Source organism: Grammomys surdaster, unplaced genomic scaffold (genome assembly GCF_004785775.1).
Source record: "Grammomys surdaster isolate TR1022 unplaced genomic scaffold, NIH_TR_1.0 126036, whole genome shotgun sequence".
NCBI classification, from domain to species: Eukaryota; Metazoa; Chordata; class Mammalia; order Rodentia; family Muridae; genus Grammomys; species Grammomys surdaster.
In genome coordinates this window covers 4824434-4843068 of record NW_021620849.1, presented here as the reverse complement: position 1 = coordinate 4843068, position 18635 = coordinate 4824434, and the positions used below count along the sequence as shown (strand labels likewise).

Genomic DNA, 18635 nt, shown 5'->3' with positions numbered 1-18635 from the left:
GTGTGTGTGTGTGTGTGTTTGAACATGAGCATACACGATGTCACAGTAGCACATGCATAGGACAAAGGACAATTTGCAGGAGTCATGGGTTTCTGCTTCTACCATATAGGTTCCAAGATTGAAACCAGGTTTTCAGGGTTGGCAGCAAATACCTATACCTGCTGAGCCAGCTTTCTACCTGTCTTTTTGTCAGTTATGTCAAGAATATACCTGTCATAGCATATGCACAGGGAAATGGTCAGGGGCGTGACAAATATCTGAGAGGTGATCCTAAGACTTGCTATAAAATGTCTGTTTATACTCATGGACCAAATGAGAAAGTCTAAAGACACTCACAGACCCAGACTGGCAACGGAGTCTTTGCTCATCCCATGCACTGTGACATGTGGTAATGCCATCGTGCCTCTGTCAAGGGGTAGTGTAGTGGACAGGTACCCACACATTTTGAGAAGAAAGAAGGATAAGAAGAGCTATTCTGAGCATGAGAAAAGTAGACATCTCCTCTATCTTTCTCCTTTATTAATCCTTTTCCCTTCTTCACTCTCTCCTTTTCCTTCTCCTCCTCATCTTCCTTTTTCTTGATGCCAAGGAATTACATATGGGGATGAAGTTGTCCAGTATTGAACAACAGCTGGAAAACCCTGTTTGACTTAGTACAACAACAACTTGTGCTTACCTCTGGGCTTATAGCATGGGATGGGGATGACACACTCTTCTTTGATGTGCAGTTTCATCTGTGGGTTGCAGCCTCCGACATGCTGCCCACGATGGTTGATACACAGAACCACTCGGTAGCGCAACCCTCGGCCACAAGTCACTGTGCACTTTTGGAAAAGATGGGAGAAGCCAGTGAGTAGCTTTATCCGGGTCTTTGGAACTACGTGACTATTAAACACAAAGATCTCCACATAATATGTTGTATGAAGAAGATAAAGGCTGCTTTTCTTGGATGCTTGTACTAATTTTCTTTGATTTAATTTAATTTTTATTTTATTGTATTTTATGTATATAGATGCTTTTCTGCATGTACCTGGTGCCCATGGAGGACAGAAAAGGGTGTTAGAGCCTATGAAAGGTTCTAGTCACTGTGTGGGTACTGAGAATTGAATCCAGGTCCCCTTAACCACTGAGCCATCTCTCCAGTTTCATCTAATTTTCAGTTCAAAGGCATTTAAGATGAGCACACATGCAAGAAAGCAAATGTTCTGCATATCCCGTGATCTTGCCTAGTTGTCACAGAAAGAGACCATCGGGATTGTTCAGCCATACAGTATGAGAGAATTCCTCACCGAGGAGGAGGAGGCTGCTCATCCAGTGGAGCCCTTGGGCGAGCATGAGGATCAGAGTTTGAGTCCTCAGAGCCCGTGTGAATGGTTGGGGGCAACAGGGTGCACCTGTAAAATCAGGCAGACACAGGAAAATCCCTGAAGCTTGCTGGCCACATGGCCTCTTTGAATCAATGAGTTCTAGGTTCAGTAAGAGAAACTCCATCAGAAAGTAAGACCTCCAAAGAGTGATTGAGGAAGATACCTAACATTGATCGTTAACCTTCATACACACACACACACACACACACACACACACACACACACACACACACAGAGAGAGAGAGAGAGAGAGAGAGAGAGGGAGAGGGAGAGAGAGAGAGAGAGACGGAGAGACGGAGAGAGAGAGAGACAGAGACAGACAGAGAGACAAAGAGAGACAGAGTGAGAGAGACACAGAGAGAGAGAGAGACAAAGAGAGACAGAGAGACGGAGAGAGAGAAAGGGAGAGAGAGTGCCATAAGTGTACTGGACAGGTAAAAGTCATGAAACATCATTCCCCCTCCCCCGACTTTTCATGGACTTTGTGCTGTCAGCATTTTATTCAATGTATTATTAATATCCATTTATAATTTGACAGTTACTCTTACCTGTAAATCAAGTGTTTTCAAGTCATGTGAACATCTAGTAAAGACTGAGTTTATCTACATGTATCTAGAGCATGTGTGTGAGCCTATGTGCCCCTGATAGCATATATATGAGTAGATGTGCCTCTTTACACGGTTAGGCTCTAAAGTGTTTAACTGACATATGTTCGTTGCACAAAGTGGTAGGTTGCATGAAGACATTTTCATTCAAAGTGTACTATGTACCTGGACCACATCCACTCCCATTACCCTCTCCCATGTCCCATCCACTAGACACCTTCCCTTTTGTAAATAACCCTCTGTTATGAGTAGGCATACACGCCTGTGTCACATACATGAGCATGTATACGGGGAGGCATACATGTGTGTGCATGCATGAGCATATATGTGAGGCACTACCCGAAGCTCCATTCAGGTCCCACAGTTTTTGAGAGCCCAAGAATTCCATCTCAGCACTTCCTAATGCCATATCCCAGCCACTGCTCCAGCTCAGGCATTCTCTTCTTGTTTCCCAGAGATTTTTTTGAAATTAATTTTTTATTGGATATTTTATTTACATTTCAGATGTTATCCCCTTTCTCCATTTCTACCCCTACCCAGAAACTCCCTATCCCATTCCCCTCCTTCTGCTTCTATGAGGATGTGCCCCCACCCATCCACCCATTCCCACCTCCCCACCCTCGAATTCCCCCACACTGGGGCATCCAACCTTCACAGGACCAAGGACCTCCTCTCCCACCTATGCCCAACAAAGCCTTCCTCCCCTACATATGCAGCTGGAGCCATGGATCCCTCACTATGTGCTCCCAGGCTGGTGGTTTAGACCCTGGGGGCTCTGGTTGGTTGGTATTGTTGCTCTCCCCACGGGGCCACAAACCCTTTTAGCTCCTTAAGTCTTCTCTCTAACTCCTCCATTGGGGACCTCATGATCACCATGGGAACCAGATGCTCAATGGTTAGCTGTGAGCATCTGCCTCTGAATATGTCAGGCTCTGGCAGACCTCTAAGAAAACAGCTATATCGGGCTCCTGTCAGCATGCACTTCCTGGCATCCATATCAGTGTCTACCTTTGGTGACTGCACATGGGATGGATACCCAGGTGAAACAGTCTCCAGACGGCCTCTCCTTCAGTTTCTGTCTCACACTCTGTCTCCATATTTGCTCCCATGAGTATTTTGTTATTCCTTCTAAGAAAGACAGGAGCACCTACATTGTGGTCTTTCTTCTTCATGAGCTTCATGTGGTCTGTGAGTTGTTGGATATTGCGAGCTTTGGGGCTAATATCCACTTATCAGTGAGTGCATACCATGTGTGTTCTTTTGTGATTGTGTTACCTCACTCAGGGTGATATTTTCTAGTTCCATCCATTTGCCTAAGAATTTCATGAATTCGTTGTTTTTAATAGCTGAGTAATACTCCATTGTGAAAATGTACCACATTTTTCTGTATCCATTCCTCTGCTGAAGGACATCTGGGTTGTTTCCAGCTTAAGGCTATTATAAACAAGGCTGCTATGCACATAGTGGAGCATGTATCCTTGTTATATGTTGGAGCATCTTCTGGGTATATGCCCAAGAGTGGTATCACTGGATCCACAGGTAATACTATGTCCAATTTTCTGAGGAATCGCCAGACTGATTTCCAGAGTGGTTGCACCAGCTTGCATCCCACCAACAATGGAGGAGTGTTCCTTTTGCTCCACATCCTCACCAGCATTTGCTATCATCTGAGTTTTTGATCTTAGCCATTCTGACTGGTATGAAGTGGAATCTCAGGGTTGTTTTGATTTGCATTTCCCTGGTGACTAAGGATGCTGAACATTTCTTTAGGTGCTTCTCGGCCATTCAGTATTCCTCAGTTGGGAATTCTTTGCTTAGCTCTGAACCCCATTTTTAATAGGGTTATTTGGTTGTCTGGAGTCTAATTTCTTGAGTTCTTTGTATATATTGGATATTAGCCCTCTATCAGATGTAGGATTGGTAAAGATCTTTTCCCAATATGTTGGTTGCCGTTTTGTCCTAATTGACAGTGTCCTTTGCTTTACAGAAACTTTGCGATTTTATGAGGTCCCATTTGTCCCAGAGATTTTTTTACCCAGTCCTGTTGAGTCCAGGGTATCCCTCTGGAGCCCTTTCTCAACACGCACATCACCACAAAGACTGATATTAAGGAAATCTCTTACTGCATAATGGCACTCTTCTTTTCAGTACTCAAACACACGGCCTCATGCATGCTAGGCAAGTGCTCTGACCACTGAGCTACATCCCTACTCCGTCATGTCATTCATGAAAGTACCAAGCAAATTCTGTAATGAAGTGTGTGATTAGACCTAGATCCTGTTTCTGAAAAACTGGCTCACTCACTCTTGAATTTATCAATTTGGAATATATATGTATGTATATGATATTGAAAAACTCTTTATAGCCTGACCTATAAAACCAATAACAAAATGATTGCTGAGCTTACACCTCATCTCAGCAGTGAATACATGCACGACTTTGTGAGCCCTATTCCACCTTCCAGAAAGGCTGATTTCAAAAGAAAATTTACTTTTAATGCACAATATTTTTTACCATAATTTAAAGTATATTTATGTTGTTTTTATTAGATGCTAAAATGGAATTTGATAATAACTGAACTTCGGAGAACACTGACATTTAGAACCTTCTGGCCAAAGGAAACAGAAATGGTTTTATTTACTGTGCATATTTTTCCTGGAGAATAGAACACTGTGAGCTAGAACAGGCTTTAAAACACACACACAAAAATACATTAGTGTAAGACAGAAATTGTAGAAGAGTAGATTGCAAAGCAAGAGGAGAATTACAGAAATCAAGTAGTTAACTATCTCCTTCCTGCTATTTATAAAAGATGGAAGGGACAGGAATGGTCATGACATTTAGATTCCACTGGGCACAGTTTTTTTTTAAATGCTGTAACAGTTTTATTTTAAAATGTCAGCATTCACCACACATTGGAAATGATATCCTTTGCTATTAGGCTTACCATAAAAATGAATATGTCAACCTAAATACAAGAGAAGGGGTAAATCAATTTCCAAACTTCTTTTAGAGGGAACATGCATTCAAACAGAGTCGATACCAAATGCCCTAAATGTGCAGATGAAGTTCTCTAGGCTGACATTTAGCGTGATATCCAAAGCAGGCCAAATGACTTTCCACCCAGTCAGTGCACGTAGCTTCCAATTCCAGGGAAGTGCCACCTCTTTCCTGCAGCAGTCATGGACCCTTCAAGTGGGGTGTATCTCTTCACCTTGAGGCCAAAGTACCACATGCACAAGCCACACCGCTCATGACCAACCACAGAGGCCTACTGTGTTACAACTATCTGCATGCATGACTGTGCAACTAAGTTCTAGGCCTCTGGGAAACAGAGGCTGACTCTCTCTATTTCCAGAATACCAACACACACTACACAGTCAAATATCTACACTAATGCATGTATATCACAGTTCCATTTAAAAGAGCTATAGAAACTTAAATCCATTATTCATTTTTCTCTAGAAATTTAGAGACTAAGATTAACATTAAACACAGGTGCCTGGGTTGTTTACCTTGGAGTAATCTAACTATGCTTTATTTGTTCTAGAAGCCAATTATCTTCCCAATCCAGAGAGTTAATCCTACATTAGATATTTTCAAACCTCTAGGATGCTACCATTCTTCTTTATTTTCAAATGAGACATCTATAGAATACTCCTTGCCCCCAGACTCAGGGATCAGTGTGGAAGAGGGAGGAGAAGATGCAAGAGATGGTGGATGATTACAACCAGTGTTTTCTATACACAGCAGTGCCCTTTTCAGCTTCTAGTTGCTCTGTTCCATGCTTGCCTTTGCTTGACAGTGTGTAACTGGCCATCTGCCACTGTTGTGTTCTCTCTAAACTCTTGCTCACTCAGAATTTATCTTCAAAAAGGGTTAATTAAGCATTACAATGACAACAAGGGGTCCTGGACTAATGGCTCTGGCATTTGCTCCTTCCACATGCACTATAGACCATAATAGTCCTAATCCTTACCTGCATTGAGATGACCCTGTGCCCTCTCTTTCATTGTCCTATCTTCTAGAGCTCTTTCGATGTAGGGACTATGTTCGTTTATGTATTTGTTTGTTTTGTGTATAGAATATAAATGTTTGCATGCATGTTTGCATGTGTGAAGGCTCATGTGTGTGCACGTGCACATACATGTATGTAGAAACATGAAGTTAATATGGAGTATTGCCCTTGATTGTTTTCTGTTTCATTTACTGAGGCAGGGTCTCTCACTGAATGCAGAGCTCACTGATTCTGGCTAATCTATCTATCTAGCATGCCTCGGGGATCCCCTCCTCCTTCTTCTCAGGTACTTGGATTGCAGGTGATCATCAAGACTGTCTAGTTTTTAAAAGTGGATTCTGGGAATCTGAATTCTGGCCCTCATGCTGGCCTCCTGGCAAGTATTTTATCTACTGAACCATCTCCTCAGCTTCCTACATACAACTTTTCTATATCACGATGATCAGAAAAGTTTCAGACTCAGTGTAGTCATGAGAATCTCAGATTGAATCTCACCTGAGACCACTCCATGGCAATCCACTTGGGGCAATCAAACAGGTTGCAAGTCTGCATCACCTTGGGCTTGGGTGCATACATGCACTTCCATTCTTCCACCTGAAGAATCTCTGCATGCATAGATTCCTCTACACACACAAAACTCCGTCTCTGAATCCCTCCTCCACAGGACACCGAACACGCAGTCCAAGGATTATGTTCCCAGCTCAAAAGCAAACAAAGATAAGTACATTATTTACTTGATGTATGCTTAGTTTTTTCAAGTATGCAATGAGTCTCAAAGGGGTGATTTCTTTGTATCGAGTCCTAGTTCCATCAAAAGGACACAAGACTTGAGTCTCCTAGGACTTTAATCTTAAGTATGGTTTCAAGGAATTTGCCTCCTCTGAACATGAATTTTCTATATTATGGGAATAATAAACCCACTCTAGTTAGCCTTCAAAGGGCCATAATGAAGATTGAATTAATTAGAATATAAAGTGTGAACAGGTCTTTAAATTGTCGTCAATTATAAAATACTAGTGGACTATATTACAGGAATCATAGAAAGTCAAAGTCAAAAAGAACCTATCTAGGCATAGTGTCACATGCTTGTAATTCTAGTACTTGAGCTGTAAAGGCAGGAGGATCAAGAATTTGAGACAAATGTAGAGTCTGAGGGCAGCTTGGGCCACAGGAAATCCTGTTTCAAATGAAATAGCAAGCAAGGCAGGAAGGAAGGCAGGAATGAAGGAAGGGAGAGAAGGAGGGAGGTAGGGAGGGGAGGGGAGGGAAGGGAAGGGAAGAGAAGAAAAGAGATATTAGTCATCTAGCTACAGAAAGGATTCACATTTCTAATCAATGGCTCTAGATTAGTGATTCTCAACCTGTGGGTCAACACCCCTTTGGGGTTAAACAACCCTTTCACAGAGGTAGCATATCTGATATCCTACATATCAGATACTTACATTAGATTTATAATCGTAACAAAATTACAGTTATGAAGTAGCAATAAAAACAATGTTATGGTTCTGAATCACCACAACATGATGGACTATTGTTGCAGGATAATTTCCTGCTACATTGTATTTGTAGTAAATCTCAGTGATTGGGCAGTAGAAGACATGGGTGGAGCTAAGACTGGGGAGGAGAGAAAGAAGGAAGAGGAGAAGGAGGGGAGGAAGCAAGATGGAGGAAGACAGATGGGTCAAAAGCAGTCCTCGGTAACAATTTATATCTAAAGGTTAGATATTGGATAACAATTCTAATTGTGTGGGCGTCTTGTTAATTGAGCATTTCCAAATATATAAATCTACTGGATAATCTTTAAGTTTTAAGAGTCTTCATTCTACCAGATACCTCGAGCATGGCGGATATTATCAGGGGCTCAGCCGAGCTTTGTGGGGGCAGCGTGGTGGATGGATTGGCAGAGCCAGCCATGCTGGCATCTCGTGGGTAGCAGAGCTGGATCACACCATGGCTTTTCTAAATTCTACCATTACAGACTATATTAAAGGGTAAGAGGATTGGGAAGGTTGAGGAACACTAATCTAGTTCTTTTTTTGATACCCGATGTTTAAGATGAGTTTGATGTCCTTGGTGATGGGCAACAGCACTCTACGTACAACCTTCCAATGACAGCTTGTTCCACTTAATTCTTAGAAATATCCTTTTCATTACTGAACTTGTTGCCTTTTAACTTTATAAAAGAAACAATCATGTTCCTTCAAAACACGTAGAATCCCTTGTAAGAGGGAGAGATTATTTAACTCACCGAGGGAGAGGTTGGAAGTGGTCATAGGGCATAATCTCTTTAAATCCATCACTGCAAAGCAACCATAGTGAAAAGAACTTTCTAAATTCATCCAGACACATAGTCATTCACTAATACAGGTTTGTCATGAAAATATCATTCTTAACTCAATGAACACATTTGTCAATTGACTAATACATATTTGATATCTCACAAGACAGAAGCCTTTCACATTGAAAAATCAAAAAATGTCAAGTGGCTCATAGGCCACTCAACCAAAATTCAGACAGCATCTCTTCAGTTTTCAAGAAAAATGCTCATGCAAGCCATTTTCAGTAGAACATAAAAATGTAAAAATAACCAATGGCATATTAACCAAAGGAAAAATTCTCTTCATTTAGATTAGTCTATTATTTCAAGTGTCATTATGCTAATACAATATGTTAGTGCTATGAACACACCATTATGTTGGCCTGCTCTTCAGAGAACCACTCTGCTTCCCAGAATCTGTCCTTTACAAGGTCTCCATGAATAGTGTTGTCCAACCAGGATTACAGGAAATTAACACCATAGTGACAGGAAATGCGACCCGCAGACAAAGCACTCTTGCCCACTGTGGCTATGGCCAGCTGGAAGGCAGCTGGAGGATCCAGGGGATTGATATTGGGCTAAAATTTTAGGATGTTGTAGGACAGCCAGGAAACTTACCCAGACAATCCAAGTCAGCAGGTACTAAATTATATGTCAGGACAATTTCTGCACAGCTTTGGCATGAAAACTGCTTGCTTCCACAATGTATTATTTATATGGAGTTACATGTGGACTCTTCAGGGCTGAGCAGTGGTGGTGTACGCCTTTAATCCCAGTACTTGGGAGGCAGAGGCAGGTGGATTTCTGAGTTGGAGGCCAGCCTGGTCTACAGAGTGAGTTCCAGGACAGCCAGGGCTATACAGAGAAATCCTGTCTCGAAAAAACAAAAAAAAAAAAAAACAAAAAAAAAAAACCCAAAAACCCAAAAACCCAAAAAACCAAAAAAACCAAAAAAGTAGACACTTCAAAAGCCACTATATAGTAATGGGTGACCCAGTTTAACGTCTAAAATAGTGAGTGGAAGTGGGAGGTATTTGTGATTGACAGATGGACTATGCATGGGAGATATGTGTGTGTATATATATATAAAATTTTTGCATATATATGAAAAAAATGATGAAAAGGCTTCATTATAAAGATATTATGTATACATAATCTCATGACTAGAGAGAGTTAGCCCAAAGGACCAGATAAGCAAATGTCTCTTAGTTTCTATTAACTGTGATGATCTGTCACCAGGATGTGCTCAAAAGTTAGGAACTAGCAGCATATGGCCCTGAAAGTATCACTGTGTCCCAGTTGGGTTTGACTTGTGTCTTTGAAAAGCATGAGCAGATGGACCAACCTCGATGGACAAGGATCCATGCTGCACTCCTTCAGCTTTGGTTTGGGCTTCACATTTTCTGGGTAGTAATGGCAATAGTGGTCAGGCACTACCCTTTTCAAGCGGATGTCCATGCACTCAGCAGAGTTGAGCTGATAACCTAAGGTATATGAGAGGGAGGAATGAAAGCTGCATTATTTCTGCATCTGCATGGCAAGGGTGCATGCCACATGCTTTCCTATGGATAACCTAGCTCAGCGGTATCTGTGGTATTCATCTTGGGGACTAACAGAAGCACAAGGGAGAATTAACATATATGGGTCCCAGGGCTCTACAGGATAATTAGGCCAGAAGCACTGCTATGGAGCCCAAGATATGGGGACTTTCTGCAAAGGAGTCTCAGATTCCACTGAAATGGCTAAAATCTGGGGCCAGGCACAATACGTGAATTGATCATGGTCTACTGACACACATTATAATTGACTCCTTTAAGACACTGTCTGGACTTTGGGTACAGTTTGGCTCTGTTCTCAAGTTATTGCTTATCTGTTCTTGGTCACTGTAGCAGTCCCTCCCTCCCTCCCTCCCTCCCTCCCTCCCTCCCTCCCTCCCTCCTATTTTCTTGTTTTCCCCTTTATTCTGGCAGTGCTTATTCCAATCTTCTTCCTCTCCCCAGTCCCCAGATACTCATCCACATTTATTGTTTATATATTAATCATGAAATGTCTTGCATAACATTGGGGTGAATGTTTTGAACTCAACTGATCATTTTATATGTGTGTGTGTGTGTGTGTGTGTATACCTGTATGTGTGTACATACATATGTTCATATATATTATGAGTGTGATTAAATGTATAAACACAATTAAGTTATCAAACATATCTGTGGGCTGAGGAATCAAACTTGGGGCCTTGGACATGCCAAGTAAGCTCACTGCCCTTGACCTAGACCCACGGTGCTGATGATATTTTAAATCTTGGTCTATTTTCCGCTCATTAAGGTTTTTTTTTTTTTTTTTTACTCTACAGTATGTTTTGAGAGCCAACTCTGACTATTTCTTTCACAATACTCTACTGTTTGCCTCTGCTCTGTTTACTCATCTGCTCTGCTGAGGTAGCCAGGGCACCTTCAATGTTCATAACCATGCTGACTGTGGAATTGGCAAAGTCAGTAGAGGCGGGAGCAAAATCCATCTCCCTACTTCCTCTACCACACAGGCTTTCAAAGGGGACTGAAGACTCACTCCTGACTTTAGTAAATCCAATTTGGACCATTTTCTTTGAGGAAAGTGAACTTTCCAGATACTGAGCACAGCAAACTTAAAAAACAACTCACAACATGACCCTTTCCTTTCTTGAGAGCTTTGATGTCAGCTTTCCTGTTGTTGCATAAATGTCACATTAACTGTTGTTGTTTTTTTTAAAAAAATAAGGTAATTTTTCAAAGCAAAAATGAGCTTTCAAAATTAAAAAAAAAAAAACTGAAGCTAATCTCTCAATGTCTGCCAATTGGTCTACAGATCTAAAAATATATTTCAAGTCCTGATTGCCGAGAGGAATCTGGCTTTATAAGCCACCAGGCAGCTTTCTACAAGACATGGCTTGGAAGTGAACTGAGCTCAGAGGAGCAGAGGCTGGACTGGTACACATTACCAAAAGCAAGGTTGAAACCACCAGACTGCAGATGCAGACGGCGTCAATAGAGCAGTGCGCTGCTGCCAGCATCAGCGAGAAAGGCTACACTATCAAATGGCCACTTCAATCCCAGACAAACTCGAGTGTGCCGTGCATATAATTACAACCCAGAGCAGGCAGTTCTTCCAGCACCCTTGGTACCTCAGAGACCCACCAGCTAATCTTCTTCATTATCCAATAATCTCTGGCATGCTATTCATACAATTACATTGGTTTGATTAGTAATATAATTAAAATTTGGCAGTGTGTCCTGTATGGATCTGATGTGTGTAATTTTACTTCTCTCAAACAAGTACAGACTAAGATTATCTACTCTTCCCCGGGTCAGAGAAAAATCCATATCCTAAGTGGAAACATTCTTGTAAAGGACTTGATAGTGGACATACAGGTGTTTATAATTTGAGAGAGAGAGAGAGAGAGAGAGAGAGAGAGAATTCATTTTCTTGTTTAATTTTATTGCAGTTTAGAGATTACCAAGAGTAAAGAAAGAAGGCAGATTGTCTTTCAATATTGTGAACAAATGTGTTGAGATCCTGCCAGTGTGTGGGAGAGGTCGGGCAGCCCCTGAGGCTTCTCTGTGTTCTTTCACATTATGTCCTCCCTTTCCTGTGGGACTGAGCTCACTGAGAGGTGCCCCTGAGGACACTCATGGTTCCAGACGGATGGAGTGTCTTTCTGCGGATATCAAAGTGTGAAGAAAAAAAAAAAAAAAAGCTCTTCCGCTCCCAAGAATTTACTCAATGAGATTACACCGAATCCTCTTGTAAAATGTCTCCCCTGTAGAGAAGAGCTTCTCTTTGGTTGTATGAGTCCAAACAGAAGTGTCTCTCTGAAGAACTATGTGTGAGAGACTAGAAATGACTAAGAAGAAAGGGAAGTCTGTTTCATTGCAGAGTCAAAAGAAAAAAGCCCCAACTATTTCTTTGGGATCTATCATTTTGGGACCCTTGATATACTGTTATCTTCCCTGGACCTGTGTGACCCACCTACCTACGGATGTGGGGCTTAGCATGCTATACTGCCCCACTCTCTCAGGAGCTCTCATGAGTGTTCACTGGGCCAAGCCCAGCCCAGCACCAGAGTGCCTAAGACTGCAGGGAAGAAAGGGGCATCCAGGGTCACTTTAGCTTTGGACACAGCAGACAAGTTTGAAGTACTAACTAGGTGTCAGGTGCCATGCTGTATCCTTGACATGTATCATTGCATTATGTTACACAAAGTGCCACCAGGAGATGAGCATCCTACTGACAGATGAGGAACTAAGGTTCAAAGACGTCTAGCTAAGAAGAGACAGAGGAGTGAGCCCTGATCCTCACACTCCAACATTCTGCCTAGCTCTCTAGGCCAAGCAACCCTCTTTGTGGTAATTGAGCTAGGACCAGAACCTGTACACACTGGACAAATATTCTACCACTGAACCACATCACCAGCCCCAACACTGGCTGATCCTTCATGTGAACTTGGCATGCAAATGTCAGAAAACAGGATTGGCTCACTAAGGCTCAGGTTTGTCCAACTCAGAGTTTCTATTCCAAATGTTATTTCTGCCTAGTCAGCTTTTAGGGAGCTCAGGGATTCTACATTTCCTTGAAACCTGATGCAGAGTCACTGACTGGAAGATCTAATGTAATTTGTATCACCTATAAAATTGCCTGTCTCAGGGAAGGAGATATAGCTTGGTTGGTAAGGTGCTTATCTTGTATGCACAAGGCCCTGGGTTCAATTCCCAGTCCTGCAAAAAATTGGCCATTGTGGTACATGCCTATAATCTATCACTTGGTATGTAACAGTAGAAAGACCTGAAGTTCAAGGTGCCTGGCATCATAGCAAGTTTGAAGTGGGCTTTAGCTACAAGAAACCCTGTGCCAAAAAAAAAAAAAAAACCCAGACAAGTGGACAAGAGCTGTATATCATGTTTAACAAAATTCAGAAATTAACAATAAACCCAGAGAAGGTTCCAGTTGGCAAGAAGTTAATATTTTTCTACTACAGTTTTGTTTCTGTTGTATTGTCTTTGTGGTTGTGCTCTGTGTGGTTAGAGACAATTATTTCCTATATCTGGTGTTATGATTAAGTTATTTTTCTAAACATGCTGAAGTGTTTTTTTAAATACCTGTTTAAAGAAAACTCCTTGAGTCACTAATATTGAGATGGTACCACAGACAAGGCATAAATGGTGATATCACCTTGTCTCTAACAGATAGCCAGAGATGTTGCCTTACAGAGTGACCCTCAAATTACAGCGTGCACCATGAGACTCTGGGATGCCTGTGAAACACACCAGACCCATCCTCAGGGTTCTGACTCAGGTAGTTGGGGGTGAAGCTATGAATTTCCACATTAGTATTGCTGATGCTGGAGTTTCAGAAGGATGCTTTCCTGGCGAGTTGTATGAGAACTTGACATCTGAGAGAGCCTCAGTTGAAAAACTCCATCCATGAGGCTAGGCTGTAGGTAAGCCAGTAAGGTATTTTCTTAAGTAGTGATTGACAGGGGAAAGCTGAGTCCATTGCAAGTGTGGAAACTACTTGGCTAGTAGTCCTGGGTTCTACAAGAAAGCAGGCCGAGCAAGCGATGAGCAGAAAGCCAGTAAACAGCGCCCCTCCACGGCTTCTGCATCAGCTCCTGCCTCTGGGTTCCTGCCCTGTTTGAGTTCCTGCCCAGGTTGCTTCCATGAGGAACTATGATGTGGAAGTATTAGCAAAATAAACCCTTTAATCCCCAAGTTGCTTTTGGTCATGGTATTTCATTATAGCAATACCTACCTAACTCTACCTAAGACAGATGCCTATAGGCTTATAATTAAGTGCTCCATCACCCTGCATCTAAACTGGCTGGTATCAGAAAACTTCACCTTTTCTATTCATTCTATAGCCTTGGCCCATCCTCAGGTTATTACTCTTATATTCCTAGGGCACAGATTCCCACCAGGGTCTGGGCTACCCTGTGCTTCCCAACAGAAGAGCCAGAATCTCCTTTCAGGGGAAGCTTAAATCCAAGATCTGACCTGCATGTTCATGAGAACCTGGCACTGCCCAAGGAGTCCCCCTCAATCCCCCTGTAGTTAGGACGATATAGGCTGAACCCCTGTTTCTGTCTTGATGTTCTGAATGGGTGTTATTCTGTAATCTTCAAGGGAAGAAATGATTTGAGGCTGTGCTGATGTATTTTAACTTTTCAAGCAGAACCCTGCCCAAAGATGCATCCCTCGCACAGGGAGAGAAGAAAATCCGGGAGGCACAAAAGGGCAGTATAAGTAGAGCCTGAACATGTCATCTGACGGACTAGGACCCTTGCTAAGTTTTTACCTCACTTTTGCATAAATTAAAAACCACAAAAGGTTTCTCAGGCCATGGAGGGTGTGACAAATAACCCTTAGCACACAGTTGGTCAGGTTGCAAGTACCCAGTATCAATGTCTGGTCTTCACAGGGAAATTCCTCCTAGTGCTCTGGGAACCTCAGCAACTTAGGGGTCCTGGGCTGGCACCCGTTTAGAATCCCTCACTCTCTTATTTAAAAGTTCAGCTCATAACTTTGGCATTGGCTGTGGTTGCCTACCCATGGATTCCAGGCTACTGTGTCTCCACACCAAGCAGACCAGTGTTACTTTGCATATGTGTTACACTTGGATTTCACTTGACACCAAACCTTCTTCACCTGTCTATTAAGACCTTGAACTCAGCACACACAAGACACTATCTTCTATCCCAGTCTTAAAGTTCATCTCAACCAGGCATGTGTACACCCTGATGCACAGCTCTGGGTATCCAAGAGTGAAATCTGTGCCTCACCTCCTCCACATGTCACGGTGCAGGGAAAGAAGTCAGTCTGTCTCCACTGGTGGCTGATGGGCTGGTAAAAGAAGAACTGGACCACGCTGCCTTTGGCCACTGTGTACCTGGTCTGGACAGAGAGAGCGGTGATGGCCTGGCACATTTCACATAGTGAGCCTCGATCCTGCCTTCTTTACCAATCTTAGGCAACACCCACAAGTATGACAATACAGTAAGCTACAGGAGGACTATGAGTGCTTTAGATGGGATAGCTTGTCACTCAAACTTGCCTCAAATGGGGGTTCAGGTGATCACTAACAAGTCTCCCATTTCCATATCACTCTATCCCTGTGAATGGACTCACAGCAGTATGTGAACTTGTTTGCTTACTTATTTGGTGCTTTTCCTTCCTGAAATGTTAGGTCCCATTTCCATGACACCAAAAACAGATTTAATTTGGGTTGAGCTTCCTTATAACATAACATGTAACTGGGACTCTGACTCTAAAGATACTGATTTTGGTTTGATGTTACACAAATGGTATTTAATTACACTAATGGTTATTTCCATTAGTGTGAACTCATTTTATGAAGCAATGGATTTCATTATGATATTTCCAGTCATGCAAATAATGTACTTTGATTCCAAGATTTTCTTATATACAATTAAAAAAAATAACAACACCTTGAGGAGTTCCTTCTAGAAGTGCTTCTAATGGCACAACGTGGGAAACTTACTTTCAGTGAATTCAGTGTGGTCATACATGAATGTTCTGCTAGCTAGTTAAAAGGGCAGTGCTGGGACAGGGAGCAGTTACAGACAGGACTATATTCATTTGTAAGTGATTTGACTCAGGCAACAAGCTCTCTTCCTACTTTTTCTTTAGTTTCTTCCCTGGTTGAACAATAGAAACCTTGTGAATTTATAAAGACTCCCAAAAAGCAGCACAGTAGGGAAAATACGTTAAGCTCAAAGGAGGAAGACCCCCAAATGGGAACATACATATGATACCCAAGACTTTATACCTGAAAATCTGCAAGAGAAGAGACATTGAGTGTTCTCAGCACAGCAAGGTGACAATGACTCAGGGGATGGGGTCTCTTTAGCTGTTCTACCATGTATGCAAATGTTCACAAAGTTAAAGGATAAAGTGAGGCCTTCCACCAGAAATAGCGGTGACAATTATAATAATTAGAATGTGAGCAGTCACAGACAAGGCTGACAAACACTGAAGAAGTCAGTGACCAAACATCTTGAGATTTCAGGATAGGTAGTTGTAAAGTGTTCTATAAAGTGAATACCAAGACCTGGAAAGAGTGTTCTAAGGAAGCAAATACCCTGTCCTGAGGAGCTAGAGAGAGATGGTTCAAAGGTTTAGAGCGCTGGCTACTTTTCTAGTGAACCTGGAGCCTGGTCTCAGCACCCATGGGACAGATCACAGTGGGTCTGTTACTCCACTTCCAGGGGGATTCAGTGCCCTCTTCTGCTCTCCACAAGCACTAGGTACATACATGGCACCAGGCATATACATGGTATTTAGGTATACACGCAGACAAAGCATTCATACACATAAAATTAAAGTTAAAATAAAACACCTGGCTTCTGGTCTGGGGGTCCAGAGCAGCACTCCGCCCACCTCCCAAGAGGCTGCTGGCTCTAAGGCAACATACACAGTTGAAACACCCCAGCCACCCCACCAATCTACCCACCTTCCCCCATGGCATGCCGGGACCCCAGAAAGTCTAGCAGCCCAGGGCTCTGCCCCACCCAGTTGGAGTTCCATCTTCCCTTCAGTCCATGTTTGCACCAGCAGTGGTCAAGGAGAATGCATGGGACTCTGCCCCATAGCTCTGCCTGCATCTCAAGAGGCCAGCTCTAACTCCTAAAGCTCAAACCAGAGACACATAGCTCCACCTGCCTCAGGGGAGGCCTGCTCCAACACAGAACATTCAGGCCAACCAATACTAGAGACTAGATGAAAAAAGGTAAGCACAAGAACACAATAAAAACAAGCCAATACAATATGGTACCATCAGAACCCAGCTCTCCTACTACAGCAAGCCCTGAATATACTAGCACACCAGAAGAGCAAGACTGGGACGTTTGATCCCATCTCACGAAGATAATAGATGCCTTTAAAGGGGAAGCAAGTGAGTCCCTTAAAGAAATACAGGAGAATACAATCAAATAGGAGAAGGAAATGAGTAAAACAGCCAAAGACCTAAAAATAGAAGTGATAAAGAAAACACAAACAAAGAAACCCTGGAGATGGAAACCTAGGGAAGAGAACAGGAAATACAGATGCAAGCATCACCAACAGAATACAGGAGATGGAAGAGAAAATCTCAGGCGTAAAAGAATACTATACAAGATGTTGTTACATCAATCAAAGAAAATGCCAAAGGTAAAAAAATTCCGAACACAAAACATCCATGAAATTTGGGACACTATGAGAAGACCAAACCTAAGAATATTAGGAATAGAAGAGGGTGAAGATTCCCAGTTCATAGGGCTAGAAAACATCTTTAATAAAACCATAGGAGAAAACTTCCCTAACCTAAAGAAAGAGATGGCTACAAACATACCAGAAGATTACAGAGCACCAAATAGATTGGAACAGAAAAGAAAATCCTCCCACCACATCACAATCAAAACACTAAATGTACAGAACAAAGAATATTAAGACCTACAATAGAAAAAGGCCAAGAAATATATAAAGGCAGACCTATCAGAATTACCTGACTTCTCAACAGAGAACCTAGAAGCCAGTAGATCCTGGATAGATGTCTAGAAGATCCCATAAGACAACAAATGTCAGCACAGACTACTCACCGAAACTCTCAATCACCATAGATGGAGAAACCAAGATATTCCATGACAAAACCAAATTTAAACAATATCTTTCTACTAATCCAGCCCTACAGAGGATACTAGAAGTAAAACTCTGATATAAGGAGGGTATCCACACCCAAGAAAACACAAGAAATTAATCATCTCAGAGCAAAACCAAAAGAAGAGAATCACATACCCACAGCAACACTTCCAACATCAAAATAACAGGAACCAACATGACTGGTCACTAATATCTCTCAACAGCAATGGGCTCAAAATTCACCAATAAAAAGACACAGGCAAACACACTGGATATATGGAGAGGATCCATAATTCTGCTGCATACAAGAAACGCATCTCAGCAGCAAAGACAGACACTACCTCAGAGTAAAGGAGTGGAAAAAGGTTTTCATAGCAAAGAGACCCAAGAAACAAGCTGGAGTAGCCATTCTAATATCTAATAAAATAGACTTTCAACCAAAAGTTACTAAAAGAAATGGAAAAGGATACTTCATACTCATCAATGGAAAAATCCACCAAGATGATATTTCAATTCAGAACATCTAGGCCACAAATGCAAGGGCACCCATATTTTAGTAAAGAAACTTTACTAAAACTCAAATCACACATTGAAACACACACAATGATAGTGGGGGACTTCAATACCCCACTCTCACCAATGGGCAGGTCACTGAAACAGAAA

General features: G+C 42.1%; 1 protein-coding gene across 1 annotated transcript in view; it reads right to left on the bottom strand.

Moving 5' to 3' along the window:
- Positions 1-18635, bottom strand: part of Adamtsl3 (ADAMTS like 3) — a 284359-nt gene that overhangs the window by 90902 nt on the left and 174822 nt on the right. Inside the window, exons 10-14 of the mRNA XM_028754834.1 lie at positions 15119-15230; positions 9653-9791; positions 8239-8289; positions 6486-6690; positions 677-824 (exon numbers count right to left, since the gene is read on the bottom strand). Coding sequence (XP_028610667.1) covers positions 677-824; positions 6486-6690; positions 8239-8289; positions 9653-9791; positions 15119-15230 — 655 coding nt within the window. The remainder of the gene's footprint in view (positions 1-676; positions 825-6485; positions 6691-8238; positions 8290-9652; positions 9792-15118; positions 15231-18635) is intronic.